Raw genomic sequence first — 24,158 nt, forward strand, 5'->3', positions numbered from 1 at the left:
AATGGATTTGTATAGGGTGGTTTGGATACAGATGATCCTGCCTCAGGTAACAGATTGGACTAGATGATGACCTATGGAGATCGCTTCCAGCCCTACTCTTCTATAATTCTATATTTCTGAGTGGCAGCTGGAAAACAGCCAATACAAAAACATAAACTTTTTCTTCCAGATACACTAATTGAAGGTACTGTGCAAGGCCAAAGGAAAGCTTAGATCAGACCACTGTGTCCTAAAAATGAAGATCATGAAGAGGATACAGATTACTCAGGCTCATGAGATTATACCCCAAGCCAAGTTAACTGAAGGAGAAAGGACTGAAAGCACAAACTGACCAACACTACCACCACCAGTTCATAGCAGAAGTTGCAACCATCACATGGTACTCTCTGTGGAGAAACGCATTCTAACAGGCACTATTGGACATCATACTGCAGTCAGCCTTTTTAAAACAAAAATATATTTGCTAAGTTATTTTAATTAAGCAGCTACAAAGCACATGACAAGTGACACATTAGCTTAAAACTCTTTGCAGTGCAAGAAATCAAAATCTTTATAACCAGCTGTAGACCACATTCTAATTTCAAGTGGGACTTACCTACATTATAAATTCATTGTGGTTTAACAAGCTTGGAGCAGAACTGATCAAGACCCAGTTCAGGAAAGCATTCTTATCAGGACTTGCTTACATTTTAAGCATGCACTTCAGTCCCACTGAAGCCTATAGAACTTAAACATGTACTTAGGCTCCAGTTTTAGAAATTACTTAAGTCTGTTCAACTGGCAGCCTGCAGGCCAATGGGTTAAGCTGCAGCCCCCAGGCCCCTGACTAGCCACCAGTATGCCCATAACTCTGGAGACAACAGCCAGAGTTTCTGGGCTCCCCCTCCCTCCTCTGGCTTCCACTTTCTGTGGCTGTTCCAAGGGATGGGGCAATGCAGTGTGGTGCAGGGAGCTGAGGATCAGCTTGGGGGTACACAGTGCAACGGTAGAGCACTGCCATGAGCACAGTAAAGCAGTGAGGAGACTCATAGCTCATCCTAATGCAGCCCATGGGTATGCTGCCCCCACCAAAGCAGCTCACGCAACATTCATTCCCTGGCTACTTAGAAGCTGGACAGCCTGAACTTATGAAATGTATACAAGTAGCAAGGACTTCTGTAGTTTAGAAATGAAATATTTTAAAGAGCTCTGATGATGGGCAGGTGAGAGCAGAGGGCAGGTCTAGAATACCAGGGGTATAGTGAGGCCAGAGTTACACTAAGACAGGGAGGGAAGGGCACAGTTACTCATTGTTTTATGCATTGTGCCTGGCTCTACCTCCTGCTATCAGCTTGCATAACTTGAACAGCATATCTTCTCAAATGTAAAAGTAGTTATGTGCATAAGCATTACATTATTGTATAGGTTTGTACAGATGCACTCTCCTTTACTCAGGAACAGTGCACTATTCTACCTGCTGATGAAGATGCCATTCCTAGCCATTTAAAAACTCTAAACAGTATTAACAGTGTAATTTCTATCAACCAGTATCCAAAGTCCTTAACACTGACAAATTAGGTTATATGTAACTTTAATACTGATAATACTAGAACATTTAATCTATAATTCAAATGTATAGATTGCTTCATGTAGAGGTTAAAAATGTTCTTAGGACACAGGGGTCAGTATGCATTTATTAGAAGGGGACCAACAAAAGAAAATGAAATACACTTACAAATTCATGCTGGTTGAGACCCGATGCTACAATTGACATTTTTTTCCTGCTGAGCACAACTGGGCTTTTGGCATTTTCTTTTCCAGCTCTATGGTGTGGAACATGTGCAGAGGCAAATACTCTCCTCTCCAGTTCACATCCCTGAGTATTCTTCCTATCATCAATATTGCAAGGTATGGCAGAACCATTTGTTGCTTCTGCAGTTTGGCTTTGGGAAAGCCTTTTAAGAAACTTCAAGGGGGAGCTGTTTGGAATCCTGCTCATGTTTCCACAAGGACTGGAGAGGATAGCAGCACTGTTTAGTTTTGTTTCAGACTTCTGCTCTGTTGCATTTTCTGAAGGAAAGAGGAATCAGTCACTGAACCAGTCTTAGTCTTTAAATTAGTTTCATGCTTGTTCCAGTCATGTTGGAAAAGGTTGTTTTATCTTTTAAGTTTATAGGCTTACAGTCACTTTCTCTACTTATTTATTCACTACTTCACTTCTATTTTATTCATTATATTAAATAATCAGGAATCATTATCCTCCTGATTGAAAGAAAAAAGGTACTGGAAACATCCATTAAACCTTGTAGAATAAATTTCATAATATTCTTGGGAAATGTCAATTTGAGACCAAAACATTAAGAATCATTAGTACCTTAGAGTGCTTAACCAATTCCTCATGGCAAGCAGTACCTTTCAAGAGAAAAGAATTCATAGACTACGTTTCAAAAAGTTAACTATATATTTTATTAATAAGACTTTTCAGCTCTTTTCTTATTGATATATAAACTACATTAGTGGTACTATGGCAATCCCTTCCATAGTACCAACAAATTCCAGTCAATTTCATATGATGGGTTTGTGCTGTCTGAAATGTTACCTGGTTCTTTCCTGTACTGATTACACTGTTCCTCTGCCTCTTGTACTAGCAGCAGTGCCACATCACCTTGTTGGGACTTTCCTTCTTGAGAAGGAGTGTTGGGTTCCAGTGCAAGAGTCTTTGGAAAGCTATGTTGCCGAGCTTCCTTATTCAATAAGTGAGATTTAGAGGTGGAAAGAAGTGAAGCTGAAGACCTCAAAGTAAGAAAAAAAATAATTATGAATTATTTATGCACTCAATTCTTTCTTTAGTGATCAGACCCTTTGTATAACAATAGTGAAATTATATGTTCAGGAATGATTAGCAACAAAACTGCTATGAAGGCAGAACAACAACATATCTGAACATATAAAAGACTGCGTATGTCAATATGCCAAACTGTCAGGCAAATTTTCTCAAATTGACCCCGAGTGATAAATGCTATTAAGATTGCTCTTAATGGCATATTAGCAGTGTTTCACTGCATTATTTGGTCTCTGAAACTAGAATGTTAATTCTAGTCTTTCATCCCCCTAGCTCTCAAACTTCACTAGAACCTGGGTCACTCAACACAAAAATCTTCTCTGATTCCACTGGACCAATTTATATCCACTCTGCTTCCTCCAACTAATTCTTCAAGGGCAAGATTGATCTCCCAAATGTCTTCTGACTGACACATGCAGGAAAAAAAACACAAGTGACCATAAAAACAGCACTTAAATAAAGGTAACTAACTCTTCCCTTCAAAGAAGAATTAAATATACCTACAACATCCATGACAGATGTTTGTTTAATCAGTTCTTAATCTCAAATGAGGGGGATTCCAAAGCCTCTTTAACTAGCCTATTCTAATACTCCACTAATTTTATAATTAAAAAGACTGATTTAATATCCAACCTAAATAATCCTTGTTAAAATTATGCTGATTTCTTTTGCCTTTCCCTCAGTGGTCATTGATCAGAATCCTCTTTACATTTTTTCTCTTTTTTAACATCTTGGAAAGCTGTTAGGTTCCCTCTATAGGCTTCTCTTTTCTCGGGAAAACAAACCCAATTCCTTATCACTAATTAGGTTAATCTTTACTATGCTTACATATTATTACAAAAATTAGATGCTTTTTTTTTTTAAATGCATAAAAAAAATTATTGCTGGAAAAGACTTACAGGTCCAGCTCCAAAGGACCATGCAAACTCTCCCCACAGTTTATTTTCTAGTATTTTATATAGTCCAATTTTAAGGGATCCTGGTGATGGGGTTTTGTTATTCTGGTCCAAGAGATCTTGTTGCTGGGAGAAATTTCTTAGATCATCCCAAACTATTCCCTACATTCCTTGAGGTTTACTCTTTGCTTATTTGTACAGTGTTCTCCTACTGGTCCACCCACTCTTCATTGAACATTTTTAAACCAGCACCTCCATTTTTACTACTGTCCTTGGTCCTGAACAACTTGAAGACACAGCACAGCAGGAATGCTGTGTAACAAAACGAGTTTTCCTTCTGTGAAGTAGTACACTTATGATAAAATCATGAACCCCCCCGACCCCCCTGCACTGAAGTCAACAGTTGATTTAAGCAGTGCTCAGATTTTACCACTGGTGCTAAACTAGTTAAAGTAGTGGCCCATCAAAACTGCAGAATGATTTTAGCAGACAGAAAAAAGCCACTATTTCACTGGCCAGAATAAAAGCAACCCCGCCCAATATTTTATAAGTGCAGATTTCTTATATAGTTATGTTCAATGCAGCTAATTTCCAACTCCAAAAGAGGTAGTATGTCCATTTTTTTTCCAGTGACATAGTGTCTTGGAGTCACAATTGTGGACCAGGCCCCGCTCTGCTAGGTGCTGTACAAGCACAGACCACAGAAACATCTTCTGCCTCAAAGTGCAAGGCAAGAATCAAGAGATGTACACAGACTGACTGAGGAGAACGTTGCTTCTGGTCTGCAGAACAGGCTACACCTAACAGCTAACTGTCATGGGATGACAGAACAAGCTACATAAAATCTAAGCAGAAAGACACCTCCCTCAACTCCCACCCTCACCACCACAAAATAGAAAAAACTAAAAGATTTTGGTTAGAGGTAGAATCTCAAATCACATTTTTATTCAAACATGACATTTGTTTCACAAGGCTAATTTTCCCAAAGAAAGCAATAAAAAAGCAAAAAGAAAGCAGAATTTACCTTTCCTCTTCTAGTCCTTTGCTGTTACTGTTGAAACAATGATTTGGCATTCCATGGAATTCATCACGTGGAAGTCCTACTGAACTACAGATTTTGCGATTGTTGAGATCTGCTTCTGAAGTTAACATTGCTCCTTCAAAAATCCAAGCAAAATAAAAACACATTCTTAAATGTACTGTCAGTGTGAGATTCAAGTATTTATTTGAAACATCAATCCAGAAACATAATCAGATTTGCTTTAAAAGGAAAAATATATTCCCAATTAAAAAAGCAAGTGTAATGCATCAAGTAAAGCAATAGGCATACATAACTGTCAACATCAAGAGAAAAACCTCAAATAAAATCTTCTAGGAAAAGTACTCTCAGAAATATAACCATATATTGTTTGAGTAAACCATTAGTGCCACTGAAATTTCTACTGCTGAAATGAGATTAGTTTAAACAACTTTCAGTAGTCTGCTGATTTATAATATAGCACTAACCCTGAAAAAATACAGCCATATTAATTTCCAATTCCTATAAAAGTTCTCTCAGACTGTAAAATCCCAATGTCCCCCAAATCAACCTACACAAGATGCTAAGTATTCAAACACAGCAAACACCTACATTTTATTTTACATACTAAATAATTTATACCTGATGAATTAGGTGGACATAATATTGAAAAAAGTAGAAATATCAAATAGACCCAAAGCAGAGTCCTGCTATTTTATACATTTCTGTTATCATGTTTTTGAGGATTTATCTCTCTGTTCACCCGTAAGTGGTTAGAAAGGCAAACACCTAATTGCTTGGAGATGCTTGCAATTTTTATCAAATCATCAATAACTGTAATTATTTTTAAGCTTTTACAAGGAAGCCTGAAATGCATATTCTAGCATGACAATGTACACAAGGACTATATTAATTAATTTGTTTTAAGTCATTTTCTAGCCTGAAGGAAACTAATAATTGATTTCCTAGCTTAATCCTCAAACATGCTGTTTACAGTTATCTTATGAATTTAGTCTATTGGATGCAGAAATGTCACACACAAGGTAGGGTAGCAACTTAAAAACTATCTGGTTCAGAGGCGCATGAGCTTTGGTAGGTGCTACGAAAAAATGTCACAAATTCTCAGTTCAAAGCTAGCTCCATCAGGGATAGCATTTCTACTCAATTCTACTCAATTCTAGATCCATCCATAGTCCAGGGGTGGAAGGCAAATTGGAATAACTTCCAAGAAAACTGCAACATATGGCTCAGTATCACCTATTTAAACTCTTTCAATATATGTTGACTAATGAGAGTACTCTAGAACAAAGAATTATGCATTTTGTAGCCTAAGAAACATAATATGGAAATCACAAATACAAAGAGAGCTATTGCTGTAGTCTGTGTATTTCACCAAACTGATTTTAAGCAAAAATATATTAAGAGTAAGCAAGCTCAAACCAAATATAAGCTCTTTGAGGGAAAAATAATTAGTGAAGTTCCCACCTAGTAGTTTAATACATAAATCATTTTCATTGCTTCTCTGCTTACCTCTTGCTGTTATCATCAGTCCCGTTGCAGTTGCTCCTTCCACACTGGAACATGGCAATTCAGAGCCCTGACTTCCATGCTGTTCTAGCACTGCTTCAAGCACAGCCATTTCCTGCTGAAGTTTTTTTAAGTTGTTTTGCATGTCATTTTTCTGCTGCGATGGAAAAAACAACGTTGTGCCACCAGTAGCCAGTGTGACTGCTAAACAGTAAAAATTAATTTCTGTAACAAAATACTTGTGAATGGAACAGTAGAAGGATTCTGACTGAAACCATGGGGCCTAATTCATGTATACACTTTTTCTCAGGTAACTGGGAATTGTTATTGCAAAAATCTCATGTCAAAAGAAAAAAAAAAAGCTTTGCTAGTTCAGAATACTGACACAGATTCCAAGTTGTCAGAACCTCATTAAACAGGAGCAAGGGTGGGTGTTGGTTCCTGCAGAAAGATTACTTTCATATAAAGTTACAGAAGAATATTACTTCTTTCAATTGTTCTGGCCTGTGGAATGCCCCATAAGAGGCATGTTTAACAAAGTGGCCCTTGCATACCACATTTATCTTAGTCTGCACATACCAGTACATTCCAGCCATGTTGGGATTCATACACGAGTGTGGACCTACCTAATTCAGTGGGTACCTTTGAATTTTGCAGTCCCAGCATGACATCCAGCACTACTTCTGAGGTGGAGTATAGTGTCCCCACCTCCCACACCTCTGGCAGAGGGGCCCTGGAAGTCCCCTCCCCAGAGATTGACAGGTAGCCACCTGTCAATCTCCAGGGAGGAGCAGGAGTTCTAGGACCCCTCAGACGATCCCCCCTTCCCCTCCCCCGGTTTGCTCTGACATGAAAATCTTTCCCCGCCTTCCCGCTTCAGGATGCCAGGGCTTCCCGCCTTTGTTTGCAGCTCCCCCCCATTTCCCTGTTTTTTCACAGTCCCTGTGTTTTTGGGGGCTTTTGCAGGGACCAGGTTTTTTCCACACAGGACCTACTAAATTCATGGTTTTCACAAAAATCATGTAATCATGAATTTGGTAGGTCCCTCCCTATACATGAGTATTAAACAACTCATATTTTGAAATAGGTAGTACAGAAATTAATATGCTTACTTTGCAACATTACTAGGAACCCTTATAGATCATTTTCCAATAGAAAAATATCCCATCCTTCCTAATATTGTTTTTGATTCTTGAAAACTGTGCATACTCTCTTGAAATCATGCTGCATAGCTTCTCAGACTATGAAGAATTTATGTTTTCAGAGAACAGACAAGGTTCCTTGGGTGAATTTGATATCTTTTATTAGACCAACCCAAATAGTTGGAGAATAGTTATTAAGCAAGCTTTCGGGTTCAAAAACCCTTCGTCAGGCTAAGGAAGTTTCAGCAGTTGGTGTGTGCTCTTCCTAGATGGAATGAAAAGTAAAGAAGCCAGGGGCTGGGCTGGGGAGTCAGTTGTCAGGCAGATTATAAATGTGTCAAAAATCCAATGTCTATATTTAGTCCATGATTTTTAGTATGTCCTTAGACCAACACGGTTACAACCTACACCCCTGGTTTCAGAGAATGCTTTTATAAACTTACAAAATGTTTTCCATGCTTGACAAAGGTGGTTTCTAAAACAGTTAACAAGACTTTTTCAGTTTCACCACTGCCATCATGTGGAACACTCTCATTACTAAATCACTTACTAGCCTTCTTCTTCACTTTTTTAGAATTTTTTCAACAACAAACCCAGTCCATAGGCATTAAGGTTTGCCTACTCTGGGCTTTTTATTCACCACTGAAGCTGCAGCATTGCAAAGCCAAAGCATAGCTGTGCTTCACTAGGATAAAGAATGACTTGTACTACCTGCAACATATTCTGGATTGAAAATGGAAAAACCATTCAAGAATGAAGCTCAGTTCTCCTTGAACTGGGCTGAGATTGTCAATAGTGTCCTAATTGTAAGAAAAGCCTTGGAAAAAGATCAGCAAGACAACTCATCAACAGGAACTAGACTGAGGTCAACCAACCAGTATATATTTTAAATTCAGGTAATTGGTTTGTTTTGGAACGCTGCTCGAGAAGGCAAGGAATGCATTCCTCTAATAAATCACTGGAGCAAACCATTAATCCAAGACAACAAGGCTTTCAGGTCATAATGCTATTCCCTAGTGGTATAGGATCATAGGAAAGTAGGGCTAGACAAAATGGTGGATCTGGCTGGTGGCCAGACTCCATTTCCCAGAAGCCCCTGCCCACCACACTACAGCAAGTTTCTATGGAAACCCCAGGAGCAGCAGGGCTGTGACAGTGGGGGGGCCAGGGTTTCCATGGAGACTGGCTCCAGCAGTGCGGGCAGGGCACGTCGCTGTGCAGGAAGCTGTTCTAGGACCGCGGCTGGGATCTTTTGGCAGTGACAGCGTGATCCAGAGCCAGGTCTGAGCCACAACCTGCTGCCTGCATGCCCCTGCCTGGGATGTGCAGGCAGCAGGATTGAAGTTCTGCCCTGGCTCCGGACCACACTGTCACCGCTGCAAGATCCCAGTCCCCGAGCAGCCCCCCACCCTACCGCCTACAGCAGCCCCCCCACCCTACTAGTGCTGCTGGGGCTGGTCTTCATGGAAGCCCTGGCCCCATGCTGTCATAGCCCCGCCACTCCTGGGGTCTCAATGGAAACCAGCCACAGAGATGTGGGCAGGGGCTGCTGGGAAATTGAGTCTGCCGCAGTTCTGATCCAGCCCGTGAGCCAGACTTTACCTGCCCCTGGGCTAGAAGGAATCTTATGAAGTCATCTGGTCCAGTCTTCTACTCAAGACAGGATAATAAGCCCAGATAAGTGTTTTAAAGCAAATCCAGTATCACTCCTTATCAATGCAATCTTTGGGTATTGGATGCCCAGGTTTCCCAAACTAATCAAGTATAGAAGTGGATTTTATTAACAGACATCAACAAAAACTAAGCGTCAAAAATCAGTGCTGTGATGAGCAATTGTAGCAGAATGTCCTTATAATGCAAAAAAAGACAAAAGGTGACAAATAATGGCATAAATGCAGCTCTGTGATCCTGAATAGTAAAGTATTTGAACTAAATTTCTAACGTCATTCTTTCCGTATAGCAACATGGATTTAATAAATTTTGCAATTGCCTATATTCTAGAACTTACACTAACCAGCTGCGGCTAGTAAGTTCATTAAGTGCTTTTCAATGATCTTTGAGTGAACTTGCATACCTGTGTAGTAAGAATCTCGCTCTGAGAGGATAATCCATATGAATCTCCTAGATGACTGGCTTCACTATCATATCCAGATGGCTCACCTATAAAAAGAAGTTATGATTCATATTTTAAAAGGTACTGTTAAAAGCTTGTCTCATTCACAACAGGTCCTCATTACTGTAAGTCCGCCATAATGGAATTGAGGGCAACATTTTCAAAAGCATCTGAGTACCTTAGGAGTTCATGTTCCTTTCAACATGGCTCATGTCCTAACTCATTTGAGCATTTTTTGAAAATCCTATCCTAAGGACCTTGGAAGTTAATGGCACTAAAAGCTATTGACCTTTTTACCTTAAGAATGCATCCCAAACAATAACTTATTGAAGGATTTGAAAGACTGTATTTTTCTTAAGGAAAAATATGCAACTATTCTGTGAATTTAAAAAACTTCTGTTTGAGTTGAAGAAAGTCCTAAACAGTTGAACAGGAAGGGGAAAATCACTTCTACTTCATTTACATTTAGTCTGGAGACACAACCTTAGAAGTAACACTGAAGCTTTGCTGCTAGATCCAAGTATTATATTCTAATAAGAAACGTATGCCCTTTAAACGGGAGTTGAGCCGTCTTACAATATGAATTAACCTGCACCTAGTACCTGCTATAGAAAATTTTATTTTCAAGAACGAAAAACCACGAGGAAGTAAATTATGGTTTTAACTTGACGGCAAGCTCCTGGGGGCAGGGACTGTTTGTTCTGTGTTCGTAAGATACACAATACAAGTTAGTCCTAGTATAGAAGTAGGACCTTTTAAGCAGTTTGGTAGTACACACAATGAATTGCAGCAAAGATGTAAATCTTGCTTTGTACCTATATTTAATTCCAAATTTGGGTCTCCCTGGTGTTCATCTTGCAAAGATTTTTTTCTTCCTTTCAGCTCTTCATTTTCATGTGGACTAGCTTCTTTGCCTTCACTGAAGTTTTTCTTCTCTTTGGTACTAGGGACTAGCCTCAAGTCTTCTGGTCTGTTAGCTGAATCTTCTGACATGTTGGACTGGGAAGAAAATAAGCTAACAGAGCATTCAGATTCTTGGCTTGGAGAAACACACACCTCTTTTAAGGTGGCCTCAGGCATCTTCTGTACAACTTTGTCACTGCCACTGCTGCTACTTTGCAGTGCTAACATCTGTGCTGAGGGATTTGAACATCTTCTCACAGACATCTTCTGTTTTTGGGATTGAGTGTGTGTGCTTGATGACTTGCCAAATATTAATGCCTGAAAACATGGTAGGTCTTCATCCTCATTAGAATCCTCTTCAGAGGACTGTAGTTTCTGCACCACTCTTTGAGATCTCTGAACAAAGCTCTGAGACCTAGACTTAGAGCTACTGCTGTCACTATTGATGCCTCTTACCAGGGCATTCTCATCTGCTTTAACAAACACAGCAGAAATGTCTTTCCTGTCAGCATCACAAAAGCTGTTATTACCTTTAAGGTCTTCAGCAGAAAACACTAAGTCATCAGGGGTCTCAGATAGTGCTGGAAAACCACTGGTGTCCTCAATGGGTTGCTCCAGAGCCTCTTCTGAAATTAAACACTCAGGTACCCCTATGTTGGCAACTTGGTTTATTTGTTCTTTATCACTCTTTACTTGTTTGCCCTCCCCCTCACTACATTTCTTTTCTGAGACTTTGCAACTAAATTCAGCAGGACTTTGTTGACAAACTGCTAGACAATTCAGCATAGATTCAGGCTGAACATTTAATACTGGCTGTTTGTTTTCAGCTACTTCAGTTTTTTCTGCTTGATTGCTTTCTGAACTGGAGCCTGTTTCGTTAATTATGCTTAAACCAGTTCCTTGGAAAATGGGCTCTTCTGTATTATTCCGATCACTTAGACTTCTATTATATTGGTTTAGGTCCAAATTTAACTCACTTTCTCTCACTAGTTTGGAGGACACTGTCTTTTCAGCTGGCTGTTTTCTTTTTTGCAGTCTGCTCTTATCTTTAATTTTGGCACCAAATAACCTCGCTGAAGACAAAAGTTGTTCTTGACTTTGTACTTGTGAAGCATTTGAACCATGCTCCCTAATGTGTCTGCATTCAGTATCATTTCCAGAGACATCTTTAGCTGTTTGGCAGGTTTTAGACTCTCTCTCATCGACTCCAGTCAGACCTACAGATGGTTTTTTTAAATGCATAGGATCATTTTTTAAATCTCTGCTGTTATATCTGTATTCTATCTGGTTAGTACTCATCTTCCCTTCAGCTTCAGAAGCAGTGTTTTCTATTGCAGATTCCTTCACTAGACCAGAATGAAGAGTAAATGACAATCGTTTTGTATGTCTAAACATATTACGGAGGTACTGTACATCTAACTCACTATCTTCAGTTTCTGTGTTCAACTCTAAAATGCTTTTCGCTTCAGTCATCTTTTGTTTTTTGAAGTTTTCTGGATCATATCTTGTATAACATCCATTGTCCTTGGGTGAACAAGCATGTAACTTGCTCTTGTTGGGTTCTGTAGCTGTGCACTGCTTAGTTTCAGATGAATTTAGTACTGGGCCAGCAGTTTGCTCAACATTCATGGAACATGGCTGCAGGAGTGAATGGCTGTCTTGAGTGTCTGCACTGGCCAACAGAGAACAAGCATTTGCTTCCTGAAGTTGTAGTAGTGGGGGATTTGAGGAATCTTTTTCAATTTCCATAATGGTAAAAGAGGTTTCAGGACTACCGTGTACCTTGTTTGCTTCAAGGTTAGTACCTTTCAAATTATAGTCTGACAAAGGTACCCTATGGTTCAATATATCCTGCAGTTCAGCCTGGTCTTTGCATTTAGGGGCATGGACCAAGACAGTTCTCTGGAATCCAGAAGAAAAACTATCATTTTTATCGGCTTGCCTTCTTGATGTTTCATTTGGCTCATCTCTTCTCCTGGTTTCTTTCGTCATTTCCCCAGTCAGTAACTGAAGCCTTCTGCTGCGCCTAACTTGTCTCTGTTCAGAATCTTTTTTTGATTCTTCACTACTTGGGTAGCTATCAATCTGCAGCTCAGTCTGATGAGGAGAACTTGAGTTTCTGTTCACTACCAGCTGTAGAGTATGCTTGGTTCTGGCTGAATGTCTGTTTCTCTCCATTAGAGAGCTACATCTTTTTTTAGCATTCCTTTGGTCACAGTCCTTTAATTCTGGCTCTCCATCAGTGCAGTCACCAATTACCTTCTCAACATCATTTTTAAAGATGAATTCTCCTTTCTCGAGAGGCAGTTCTGCTGAGGTATTTTCCCTTTTTTTCTCACAAACTGGATCTCCCCCAACAACAGAAGAATCACCAGCTTTTCCCCTCGCAGGAACAAGGCAATCATGCTCATCTACAACCTTTGCATCTCTTTTCTTGATGAAGTCTCCAGGTTGCAGACCACAGACAGTCTTTCTTTTTCGCTTTAATCTGTCATTTCTGGAATTATCCAAGTGCTGCACATCAGAAGTAACATCTTCCACTTCTGTAATCTGGGGTACTACTCCAAGATTAACATGCCGATTTGACTTTCTATCTCTCTGATAAGTTTTCCCAAATATTTTATTTTCAATGCTATGCACACTGGGTTTTGACAAACTCTTTTCATTTTCACATTCCACTGCAACTTCCAAGCAGTTTACCATTATGTCAGTCTTCCCCGAAATAGAGGAATCTCTGTCTGACAAACATGAACCTTCCTCTTCTATGTCAGCTGCCCCAGCATCCTGAGGGGAACAAGAGAGCACTTCACTGCTTTTTGAAAACCAATCATTGACTTTTTGAATGCTTTTCTTCAGTCTTTTCTTAGAAACTTGGCTCAAAGTATCAGTGGGCATAGCTTCAGGCTGCAGTAACTGCTCCAGAGAAGAAATGTCTTCATGTAAGGAGTCACACTTTTGTTCACATGTTTCAGAAGTTTTTACATGCTGTACAGCACTAGTTGTTTCCTTGTTTTTATTCAATTGGCTTTTAGGGCTGTGCTGTGAACCAGGCTCTTCACTTTTACTGATGCACAGAGCTCCCACTGAACTCATTTCTTCTCCACTGCTGAATAAACTACTGTCCTTTTTCTGTGGAGATGTAGCATTGGCTGTTCTGTCACATGGCTCTGCATGCACGTTTGAGGCAGAAATGCAGAGATTATTCTTTAAATGCTCTTCAGCCAAATTCACTTGAGCAGCTTGGAAGTCTTCACTGATATTTTGAATGATTTCACTGCTTCCTAAGCCTTCCTCTGAGAAATCACATTCACCTGAAAATACAAAGATAAATTATTAAGCATTTCATGTTTTGCATATGCAAGGCTAATGGAGCTCTTAACAGGTATTTTGTTTGTAAATAAAAATGTTATTAAAATACCAGTTATAGCTAAAAATCAGCATAAATATGAGCTTGATACCCCTAACACACTCATTAGCTATTTCCTGTTTAGTTATTCTAGACTTACCTTGTCTCTCATTCTCCCATAAGATTTACTTTCAGAGTTTTCATTACTCCCACTACACTATCCTATTCCCTCTTCAACCTTCAAAAGCTAATTAATACCAAGTCAATTCATTTCTCTGGGTTTCCAGGTGAGCATGTTACTCAGATTTAATGTTAATTCTATGCAGTGTTATTTCATTATACTACAATAATTCTTTCATTTGCTGACTCTTCAAAATTTATTTTTGGACATGAAGCTACGAAAAAATACGAATAAACTAAAAAAAGACAACTTAGATTGAGCATGTGGAATGAATAGAAAGTTTATCAGATGAAGATGGCAGAATAGCTTGTAAGAGGCTTTGACTACAGAGTCAGGAAAAAACATCATTATTTAACAGTTAATTCTAGAAACATCTATCCATCTATCAGGTATGTAGTTTAAATCAAGTTGAAGGTCTTGGTCCTTGTTGTCATGGTGTTCAGTAGCCTAGGCCCAGGATACCTAAGAAGATGACTGAAATTTCCAAGGCACAAACTACAGAGAAAAATGCTGCTCCTCTGGCAAAACAGAAATGTATAAAAAGGCAGAGCTCATGTGTGCAGGAGAGAATGCAAACATGAGCAAGGGTAGACAAGTAATTTCTTGAAGGTTGGTTCAAGACTGGGGCAAAGCTCCCACAGGAAGTAAAGGACACAAAACCCTTGCACTTGGAATGGGAGATAATGTTGACTCTGTGACCTTCCTTCAATTTACAAATAAAACCAACAAAATGCTATGCTGCTCATACAATTTTCCCTCTGAAAAAGGATAAGAGAAGGAATGGACAGTGTTTAAACAGACATTTATTAAGCTGTTTATTGTACAATTGGCAAGTACGCCAACACTACAGTGATGACAGACTACATAAGAACCTGTAGACAATTTAAAAAATTCAATTTACATTATATTTTTCTCAGTTCCAGTACACAAATGCACCTAATTTTTCACCTTAACTTGCAAACAGATAGTTAACACTCTAGCCAAGATTATCAATAAAATACCACTAAATTTGGTATAGCAATGCAAGCAAATGTACTCATTTTTAAACTTCTCCCCTGTCCATAAATACTACTGGCGGGACGAGCCCAGTGCAGCCCTGGCCCCAGCCCACAGTGGCAGCCTGCCTTGCCCAGATCCGGGGGTACATACCCCCCATGCCCTCCCAGGCTGCGCGTAGCTGCAGGAGCTGCCCCCCGCCCCTCCCACACCTACTGGATGAGTTGCAGCTCTGTCCCATGCCCTGCCCTGCCCCGGTTGGGGAGTGCCTGCTCCTGCCCCAGCCCCTCCCTCACCATAGGGGTTTTGATCTGCCCCCCACTTTCCTCCCCCTTCTTCCCTCCCCTTCCATCACAACAGACTCACCAGCCGGACACAGCTCTCCAAGCTGCCAGGCTATGCTCCTCACTGCCTTCGTGCTGTGCTGCACCTGCATGCATGCACAGAGCATTTATCGGTCACATCAGCCAAAAGAAGCTGATTTCCGATAAATCAATAAGTCAATTTTCTTTATATCTTGGACCGATGTATCGATGCACATCTAATAAGTACTATTGCCCACAAAAATATAATACATACCTCTGAAGTCTGAAAGAAGTATTTCTCTTCCACCTAGGTTGGTAACTTGCATGTTGTGTGGACTTTCATTCTCAGCATACTTCAGTTCTTCTTCAAGCTTTTCAGGTGGAGTCTGAAACATTTCTTTGTCTTGAACCCTGTTGAGAAGCATCGTGAAGAAACAAAAAATACAGGCAGACAGGTATGAAAATGTTCTGAGACTGCTTTCAAGAGCAAAAAGGAAGTTAGTTAATGGCTTAATTCTGCTTCTTTCAATGTAACACCCTGTAGGATTTGCATTCATCAATTCAGCTCCCCCATAGAATTTGGAGAAACCTTTCTTGATGAACTTTCCTCATATATATTGTATGATCATAACAAAGTACATGCGCATATGCATGTATGTGTGCACACACCCCACTTCTCTCAGAGAGATCCATCTTGAATTGGCTTCTCTTCCTATAACTCTGCTCCCTGTGGAACTGAAGATGACCAGAACTTTCAGAGGGCAGCTTTGCTAGCTGCCAGGAGGAGCACACAACAGAGGGGGTGAAGCTCTGCCATTCTAGCTTCTCATTGCTGCCCTCCCTGTCAAAAATAGTCATTCAAGAGCTTGGAGAATTCTGCTAGTCTCACAGTGAGGATCTAAGGCCTGTAAGTGAGAATCCTACACAACATAACCACTAAATGACAACAGAGCCAGATAACAGTTGAGTCTATGTTTCCCTTCAAAGAAAAAAAGAAAAAAAAAATCAGACTTCATGAAAGTGGCAGGATGAAACACACAACTCTGCTGTGAAATTCCATAATAAGTGTCGGCCAAATGTGTCTGTTATGCATTTAATCACTGTTACAGATGCTTCAGCATCTACTGGAGGCTTTTATGGCACTAACACATGCGATATACACCAAGAGTAACCTATTGTGATTGTAACAGATTTACTACATCAATGGTTCTCAGTTGGGGTGCTGCAGCAGCAGCCAAGTAAAAAACTGCTCTGCATTTCTCTAATCAGCCTAAAGCAGGCAGCATACCATACAGCTGTCTGGTGCATCCTCCTCTAAGCTCTTTCAGGACAAGCACAGATGGAATTTTCCTGTCTACTTCTGCTCCAGAAGCACTGGGGGCACTATACCAGAAAGAGCTGGCATCACGAGGCAGCTCCTTCCTGCTTTAGGCTGATCAGAGCCCTAATGCAAGAGCAGTACTGTAGTTTAGTTGCTGTAGCATGTAGCATAGTGGTTCTCAACCTTTTTAGGGTCAAGGCACCCCACCACCACTTCTGAATGAGGCAGTATCCCCAGCTGAGAACCCCTAGTGGTACTGCCTTAGCTAACCTTAGATTAGTTCATGACATAGCAGTACCCAGGCTGGCTGTGCCACTGGGGCAGTTTCATAAGACTTTCACAGTCCTTCCCATAAGCAGAGCCCAGTGAGAAGCACTCAGGTTAGCTTAGGCAGTACCACTAGGGGTTCTCAGCTGGGGATACTGCCTCATTCAGAAGTGGTGGTGGGGTGCCTTGACCCTAAAAAGGTTGAGAACCACTATGCTACATGCTACAGCAACTAAGTACAGGCAACCCCTGCTTAGCGTTCTTAATTGGTTCCGGAAAAACCAAGTGCTAAGCAAAACAGCGTTAAGCTAAACCAATTCTCCCATAGGAATGAATGTAAGTAGAGATAATTCATTCCCGAAGCTCCTCGCTCGTACTATGAAATTGCTGAAATCCCCCACTAGTACTACAAAATCAATTAATTCAAACATCTAAATGCATGTAAATACTTTATTTAATATTTTAAACTTTGAAACAATGTATAAAATTACAAAATAAAGTAATGAACGGTATCCACAGATGCACTTTCAGTTTTACTTTTTGCTCTTTCGGCTTCCTTCAGCACCCCAAACCAGAGCTGTCAGGGTTAGTGTCAGTTTCAGGGGATTTTGAAGTGCTTGGCTGAGGATTTTTTTGAGGGCTGGCTGCAGCGGTTGAAGCTGGAGTTGTGCACTTCCTGAAGAAGGAATCCATTGATAGCTGCACTTTGGGCTTCTTCTTTTCACCTTAAAGCAGCCTGTAACAACTGACTTCATTGTTAACTTTTCTTGCAACTGCAGAACTGTGATGCATGTCAGGGTCATTCTCAACAAAGTAGGAAAAAAAAGCTTCAAGAAGTTTGAAAGCTTCAGCCATGCCTTTGCTGGTTAAAGCCCTTGCTGGTTGAACATTTTCCTCAGCATCTTCCTCCTCTTCATGGCTTCTCTGCTGCTCTATTTGAATGAGGTCCTCATTGCTCAATTCCTCCCTGTTGGAATTGATCAACTCCTGAATATCTTCAGGTTCAAGTTCATCATATCCAATTTTCCTTCCAAGCTCAACGATATTGTCCTGAATTTTCACCACTGGTTCCTCAACCTCGTAGGAATCCTGGACACAGTCTGCCCAAAGCTTTTGCCAGACACCATTCATTGTTTTGGAGGCAACTTCATCCCAGGCACTTGAAATGTTATTTATTGCCTTGCGGATATTCTAGCCCTGCCAAAATTCTTTTAGGGTTGGAGCATCTTCTCCTTCTGCAGCCCTGACTGCCTGAGTGAATGTTTTCCTTATGTAATAAGCCTTAAAGCAGGGGTGGGCAAAATGCAGCCCATGGGCCAAATGAGGCCCACCAGGCCATTCAATCTGGCCCGTGGGGTCCCTAAAAAATTTAGAAAATTAATATTAATCTGCCCAGGCCTACCATGCGGCCCTTGATGGCTTGCCAAAACTCAGTAAGCGGCCCTCCACCCGAAATAATTACCCGCCCCTGCCTTAAAGGCAGCGATGACACCCTCGTCCATCGGCTGTATGATGGAGGTGGTATTTGGGGGCAGGAAAACAACTTTTACATTATCACTGCGGTCAACAAGTGTGGTAGGATATCCTGGTGCATTGTCTAAAATGAGAAGTGCCTTGTGGGACAGATTGTTCTCAGCACAGCATTTATCAACTGCAGGACAAAAATAATCCCTGAACCAACTCTGAAAGACTTACACTGTCACCCAGGCCTTCTTGTTAGACTTCCAAATGACTGGCAGACTGCTTTTAAGATACCCCTTGAGAGTCCTGGGGTTTTCTGAGTGGTATACAAGCATTGGTTTCAATTTAAAACCCCCTACAGCATTACCACCAAGCAATAAAGTAAGTCAATCCTTGGACACCTTGAAACCTGGCACCAACTTCTCCTCCCTGGAAATGTAGGTCCTAGAAGGCATTCTCTTCCAGAAGACGCCCGTCTCATCAGCATTGAAGACTTGTTGAGGCATATAAACCCTCTCCTCAATAATTTCCACAAGCTTATTTTTATAGCTGGAAGATGCTTGAGTGTCAGCACTAGCAGCCTCCCCCTGAATAGAAACATTATGCAAGTTGCTGCATGTCTTAAATCTTTTGAACCACCCCTTACTTGCATAAAAAGGCTCAGAAGCAGACCCCTCAGGCAAATTTTTCTCTAAACCATCATACAGGCTCTTAGGTTTCTTCTGAATAAGCAGCATGCTTAAGGGCATATGGCATTGAGTTGTATCCTCAATCCACACACTTAACAGCCTCTCCATTTCTAACATAATTGGAACCCTACTCCTACTGAGTTTCAAAGCATTCAAAGGAGTTACAATTCTACCATATTCTTTTATTTTGTCTTTATTCTTCAACATGGTCCTAACAGTTGACCCAGCCAAATTTAGCACTCTACAGACCTCATTCTGGCATTTCCCTGCTTCAGTTTGCTTCAGGACATCCAATTTAAGCTCCACCATTACGCTTTTTTGCTGTTTTTTCTCAACACTTACACTCTCAGAGTCAGTTGAACATTTCTGACTTACGGTGCAACTCAAAAAATGAAGCAAGGCAGTGGCACAAGCACGAAAGAGCACAGAGCACCAAAGATCACAGTACACGAAAATTTTTGATGAGGCAAGATGGCGATGAGGCTGTGTGCTGCCAATGCTCCCTGCCTGATACCCATGAGCATTATAGCGAAGCCCATGAGCGCTAAGTAAAACCAGGTATCACAGTGAAATGAGCGCTAAGCAAAACAGCATTAAGTGGGGGGTGCTTGTAATGCAGGACAACAATGGTACGAAGGAAGCAAAAATAGCATTTTTTACAAGTATTTTATTTAACTGTTGAAAGGAGCATCTGTGCATGTACCCTTGACAGACTTCTATCATAGTGCTTCAATTCAGGAATCTGCATATATGGAGATAGGAGGATGACCATTTGGATATTTAGACTTTGTGGGAGAGTCCAGAAGCTGCACAGCTTCCTGGGACTAGAAGATGACATTGCATATTTGGATTTAATTAAGTATATACCTACATAGTGTAATCCTCAATAAATAGTTGGAAGGGATATAAATGTTAGTTAAGAAATTATCTTTTTAACCTCCTCCAATTATATCAGTTAAATGGTTAACTGATAGCTCATACCTAGTTTAGTGACCCCCAGCAGGAACAGATCTGGCCCTAGCCCCTTGTCTTCACCATGCACCAGGCAGTGTACTGCCCCTTAGTGGCTCAGCTGCACCTACTGCCTCCCACCTGCGGCTCCCTTGCCAGCACCCTGGGACCCACGCAGCACCAGGAGCCTGGTAAAGATATAAGGGGCTGGAGCTGTCCCTGCCACAGGTTACTAAATGGTAAATAGTAAGTGGTAAACGGTATAAATATAATTGCCGTTTAACTGTCTACATTCCTAACAGCTAGCCTTCTCACAGGAAGCAGACATTTTATAGGTAATGTTCACTGGCAACTGAAGTCCATTTAGTAAATTCTTTCAAAGATGTCTAGCACTGTTTTATGCCCCTCTTCACAACACTGCAGCTCATCTGATTCTTTAAAACCAACAAAAGAATGAGCCAAGATGAGCCAAGCTAGAAAAGACCACATTTTCAACATCGTTTTCCTTGACTTACCTGCTACCACCTGCCTTTTTAAAGAGATCTTCAGAAGAATCAGAACCTGAAACAAACCAAATCAGATATTAGCACTTTGGCTGAGAGGACACAAAGGCAAACCTGAACTTGCTATGGTTTCAGTGTACTCTATCAACACAAGCATATATGAACTATTTTCTCAGGATTATGTGGTTTAATTAATAATAGATAAAATCCAGCTTGATTATACAACCACTTTACAGTGGGTATAATGATTTCTCTCTACACACACAGTTTCTCCAACATAAAACCATGAACTAGGCTTTTAATACAGTCACTTAGACAAAGAAAACATTCCCAATAGAATTTCTAATTTTTGGCCAAAATAGGAGATATTGGCTAGTGGTTAGAGTACTGAATTAAAGTCAGATCTGTCTATATTCCTATCTCTAGCACAGAATTCTTGGGACACCTGGGGAAAAGGCATTAAGTACTCTTTGACTCAGTTTCTCTATTTATAGAAAGGATTATTTATTTCTCCAAGTGCCAAGAGTCTAACTTAATAAGAACCACATGTACGGCCATAAGGGGACAACTACCAGTACCAAGTACTTCAGATGTAGGTGTAAGAACTAGGGATGTAAGTACCATTTAAATGTATACACACATATACGTGTATATATTCATTTAACCTCCTCTAATTATATCAGTTAAATGAATAACTGATAACACAGAAGCTCGGACACAGCTGCTGCTGGGAGCCTGTTGACCGGGGGGGGGGGGGGGGGGGGGGGAGGGAGGCAGCAACCCCAGCAGCCAAACAACAAAGCCCACATGAAGCCCTGTCCTGGGAGGGAGGGAACACCTGTTAATTGCTTAACTGGCCAATAATTAGGCTGCTGGCTGTTTTCCTGTTAGGCTATAGGTACTAGTCCCTCTTCCCCCCTCCCCGCCTGCCCCCAACACTGCTGCCTTCTGATTCCTTGTGGCTTCCTTCCCCACTGCCCCAGACTAGGCCCAAACTAAAGGATAAATCAGTAAGCTAACCAGTGATCACTGCACTTATGCATTAAATGATAAATTGTTTAAAGTTTTACATCCCTAGTAAGATCCCCAGTAGCCATATATAGAATATTATTCTTCCCATACTAGATCTAATTCTTCTCTCTCATAATTAGAGAATGGCTTATGCCAGGGCCATTCGACTGGTGGCCCATGAGAGTTTAACATGTGTCTCATGGGTTCCTGCCCAGATGGGGTCTCTAGGGAAGAGCAGCATGTCAAGAAGGGACCTGGTGATCTTGCTGCCTGCATGGCTAGGCAGGGGTGGAGCTCATGCTTCCTACATGTTGGCCCCTCGAGCATGCAGCCCAGAGCATGGTACTAGTGCAGTGTGCAGCCCCCAAGCACTCAAGTTGGAGAGTTCTGGCTTAAGTCATGAAGACTGAAATATTTTAGCATCAACAACTCTGGATTTTCCTCCCATCTGCAAAAAGATCCCCACCCCCGCCTTTTTTTTTTAATATTCTTAAATTTTCAGCTTTATAGATTTCTTGTCACAATTGGTTCCATGGATTAATTACATGCTGTGGGAAAAAAACTACTTCCATTTATCAATTCTGTGTTCCTTGCCTTGTAATTCCATTGCTTGTCCTCTTGCTCATGCGTTATTAAAAAAAGAGTTATTGCATGTAAAGCTTTTTTTGAACCAGTGATGAGAGGACCAATACAAGTTTTATTATACTTCAAATCAACAGAGTTATAAACCGTTGCTCTTACCAAATTCAATGTACATTATTTTATCAGATTCCAGTTTTCTCCTTTTGTTTCTTGGGGAACTCCACTTCACCATGTTGCCTGAAAGCTGTACACCAGTGATAGTTCCCTGCTGGTAAAAGAATATATAGGAAGTGGTTATGTATTTTGGGGGGGAGAAGGGAGGGAGTGCAGTCAGTATTACACAGGACATAGAATGTTCTCTTTATTAGGGGGTAAAAAGAAGAATAATTTGCCTTCAAGTTCTGGAAGGAATTTTAAAGTATGTGATTCAGTATATTTATTTAGGTTAAATTGCTTGAGGAACATTGTGCAATTAAGAAAATATATTCTAGTGCAATAGACACTATTTGTATGCATTTAATTTTGCAAACCATTCAGTTATACCTCTGCTATATTTTGCATTGAAAAAAAGCATTTCAAAAGATACTATGAACAAGCTCAACATAATCAGTACCTATTACAAAATGTCTTTCGGTTACAAATAGACAATGATATATTTAAATTCAATACAAAACACGATGACAAAAACAAACAAACAAAACACCTAACCACAGTGGCTGCTATTCATCAAGGACCTAAAACAAAATTTTTACCTCTACTGAAAAAAAGAAAAAAAAAATCAATTATTCTTCAGACACTATTACTGTATCAAGTAATTTTATACATTTGTTTTGTTTTAAAAAAAGAAAAACCAGTCACTGGTGTTCCTTTAACAGTTATGCTTTTCAGTTTCCCTGTTATACATGAGTAGGAAAAGCCTCAGAGTTGTAAATCCAGTGACAACTAAAATATAACCTTTAACATTTAAAGGCAATTAAGCTATCTTATTCAGGCAACTTCTTTCAAGTAAGTTATCCTAAGGGGAAAATCATATAGGAAGGTCATAAAATTGGAGTCAAACTGTAATAAAACAAAACAACCTGCTGTTGGCCACTTTACATTTTCCTCACAGTAATGTAAAAATGGTAGCTTATATTCCAAGTGGTAGAGGGAAGAAAGCAGGGGGAGAGAGAGAAAGTTACCAGGGTAAGATTTTCTTGTCCATTTTCTTTAACTTTTTTTTGTCTGTTTCTGTAGCCCTTACTTTGGATGACACAACTTTCTTTATGGAGGGTGTCAGCAGAATTGGTTTCTATGGGTTTTTTAGAAAAATCCTGATGGTTTAAAACTGAAAATAAACAACAGTGGGAAGGGGTGGAAAGGAACACTGTTATTGTTGTGGTAATAAGAAAATGTTTCTTGCCTATTTATAAAATGGCCATTAATAACAGACAACGATAACAAATCTTTTAATGGTATCAGTGGTATCTGCTATAAACACAACAGGCCCTTATCTATTAAGGTTAGTAATGATCAAAACTACCTGAATTATCACTGCACTACAGAAGTGTCCCAAATCAAATTTGTTAAGAATTTCTTTAAAAAGTTAATAAAATTAACAAAGGTCTCAATCTTGCAAACCAATCTGAGCGTGTGGATCAGCTGGCAGGATCCAGCCCTAAAACTAGTATCATCATAACACCCTAAAAACAAATGCAATGTTGAGAAATTGTCCTGCTTTTCATATCAAACCATCCTCCCATAAAACACACCCCACTCTCTTGAAATACAAATAAACATGACTCCAAGTCATGTACTAAGAAAATGAAATTTCATATCAGAATGATGTGTTTGAAGGTGACAATTCAGATGCAACCACTGCAGTGCCTCACAGCCTTGTCTCCTAAGTTCTATAACAGGGGTCGGCAACCCCTGGCACACATGCCAAGCGTGGCACACGAGGCCATTTTGCTTGGCGTGCCGCGGCACAGCTGTTTGAAGCCTTCTGGCTACAGCTGGCCCCAGCTCCCGGTAGCTGCTGCCAGCGATGGAGCCTGGGCTGCTCCCAGAAGGGCTTGTAGCATCGCAGCTGCCTGCTGGGAGCAGCCCGGGATCTTGGCTGGCAGCAGCTCCCCAGAGCCAGGGC

General features: G+C 40.5%; 1 protein-coding gene across 8 annotated transcripts in view; it reads right to left on the bottom strand.

The window, feature by feature from the left end:
* BRCA1 (BRCA1 DNA repair associated) overlaps positions 1-24,158 on the bottom strand; it is a 55,015-nt gene that overhangs the window by 21,812 nt on the left and 9,045 nt on the right. For 5 of the 8 annotated variants that reach the window (XM_019500302.2, XM_019500298.2, XM_014609224.3 and 2 more), the window contains 10 exons: positions 23,215-23,360; positions 22,193-22,301; positions 20,453-20,498; positions 15,523-15,659; positions 10,333-13,731; positions 9,479-9,564; positions 6,266-6,419; positions 4,742-4,874; positions 2,579-2,772; positions 1,715-2,049 (listed from right to left, as the gene is read on the bottom strand). In XM_019500302.2, the coding sequence (XP_019355847.1) occupies positions 1,715-2,049; positions 2,579-2,772; positions 4,742-4,874; positions 6,266-6,419; positions 9,479-9,564; positions 10,333-13,731; positions 15,523-15,659; positions 20,453-20,498; positions 22,193-22,301; positions 23,215-23,360 (4,739 nt within the window). The remainder of the gene's footprint in view (positions 1-1,714; positions 2,050-2,578; positions 2,773-4,741; positions 4,875-6,265; positions 6,420-9,478; positions 9,565-10,332; positions 13,732-15,522; positions 15,660-20,452; positions 20,499-22,192; positions 22,302-23,214; positions 23,361-24,158) is intronic. The other 3 variants (XM_019500307.2, XM_019500313.2, XM_059726817.1) reach the window with 3 other exon arrangements.

The sequence above is a fragment of the Alligator mississippiensis genome, chromosome 4, assembly GCF_030867095.1.
Source record: "Alligator mississippiensis isolate rAllMis1 chromosome 4, rAllMis1, whole genome shotgun sequence".
Classification (NCBI taxonomy): domain Eukaryota; kingdom Metazoa; phylum Chordata; order Crocodylia; family Alligatoridae; genus Alligator; species Alligator mississippiensis.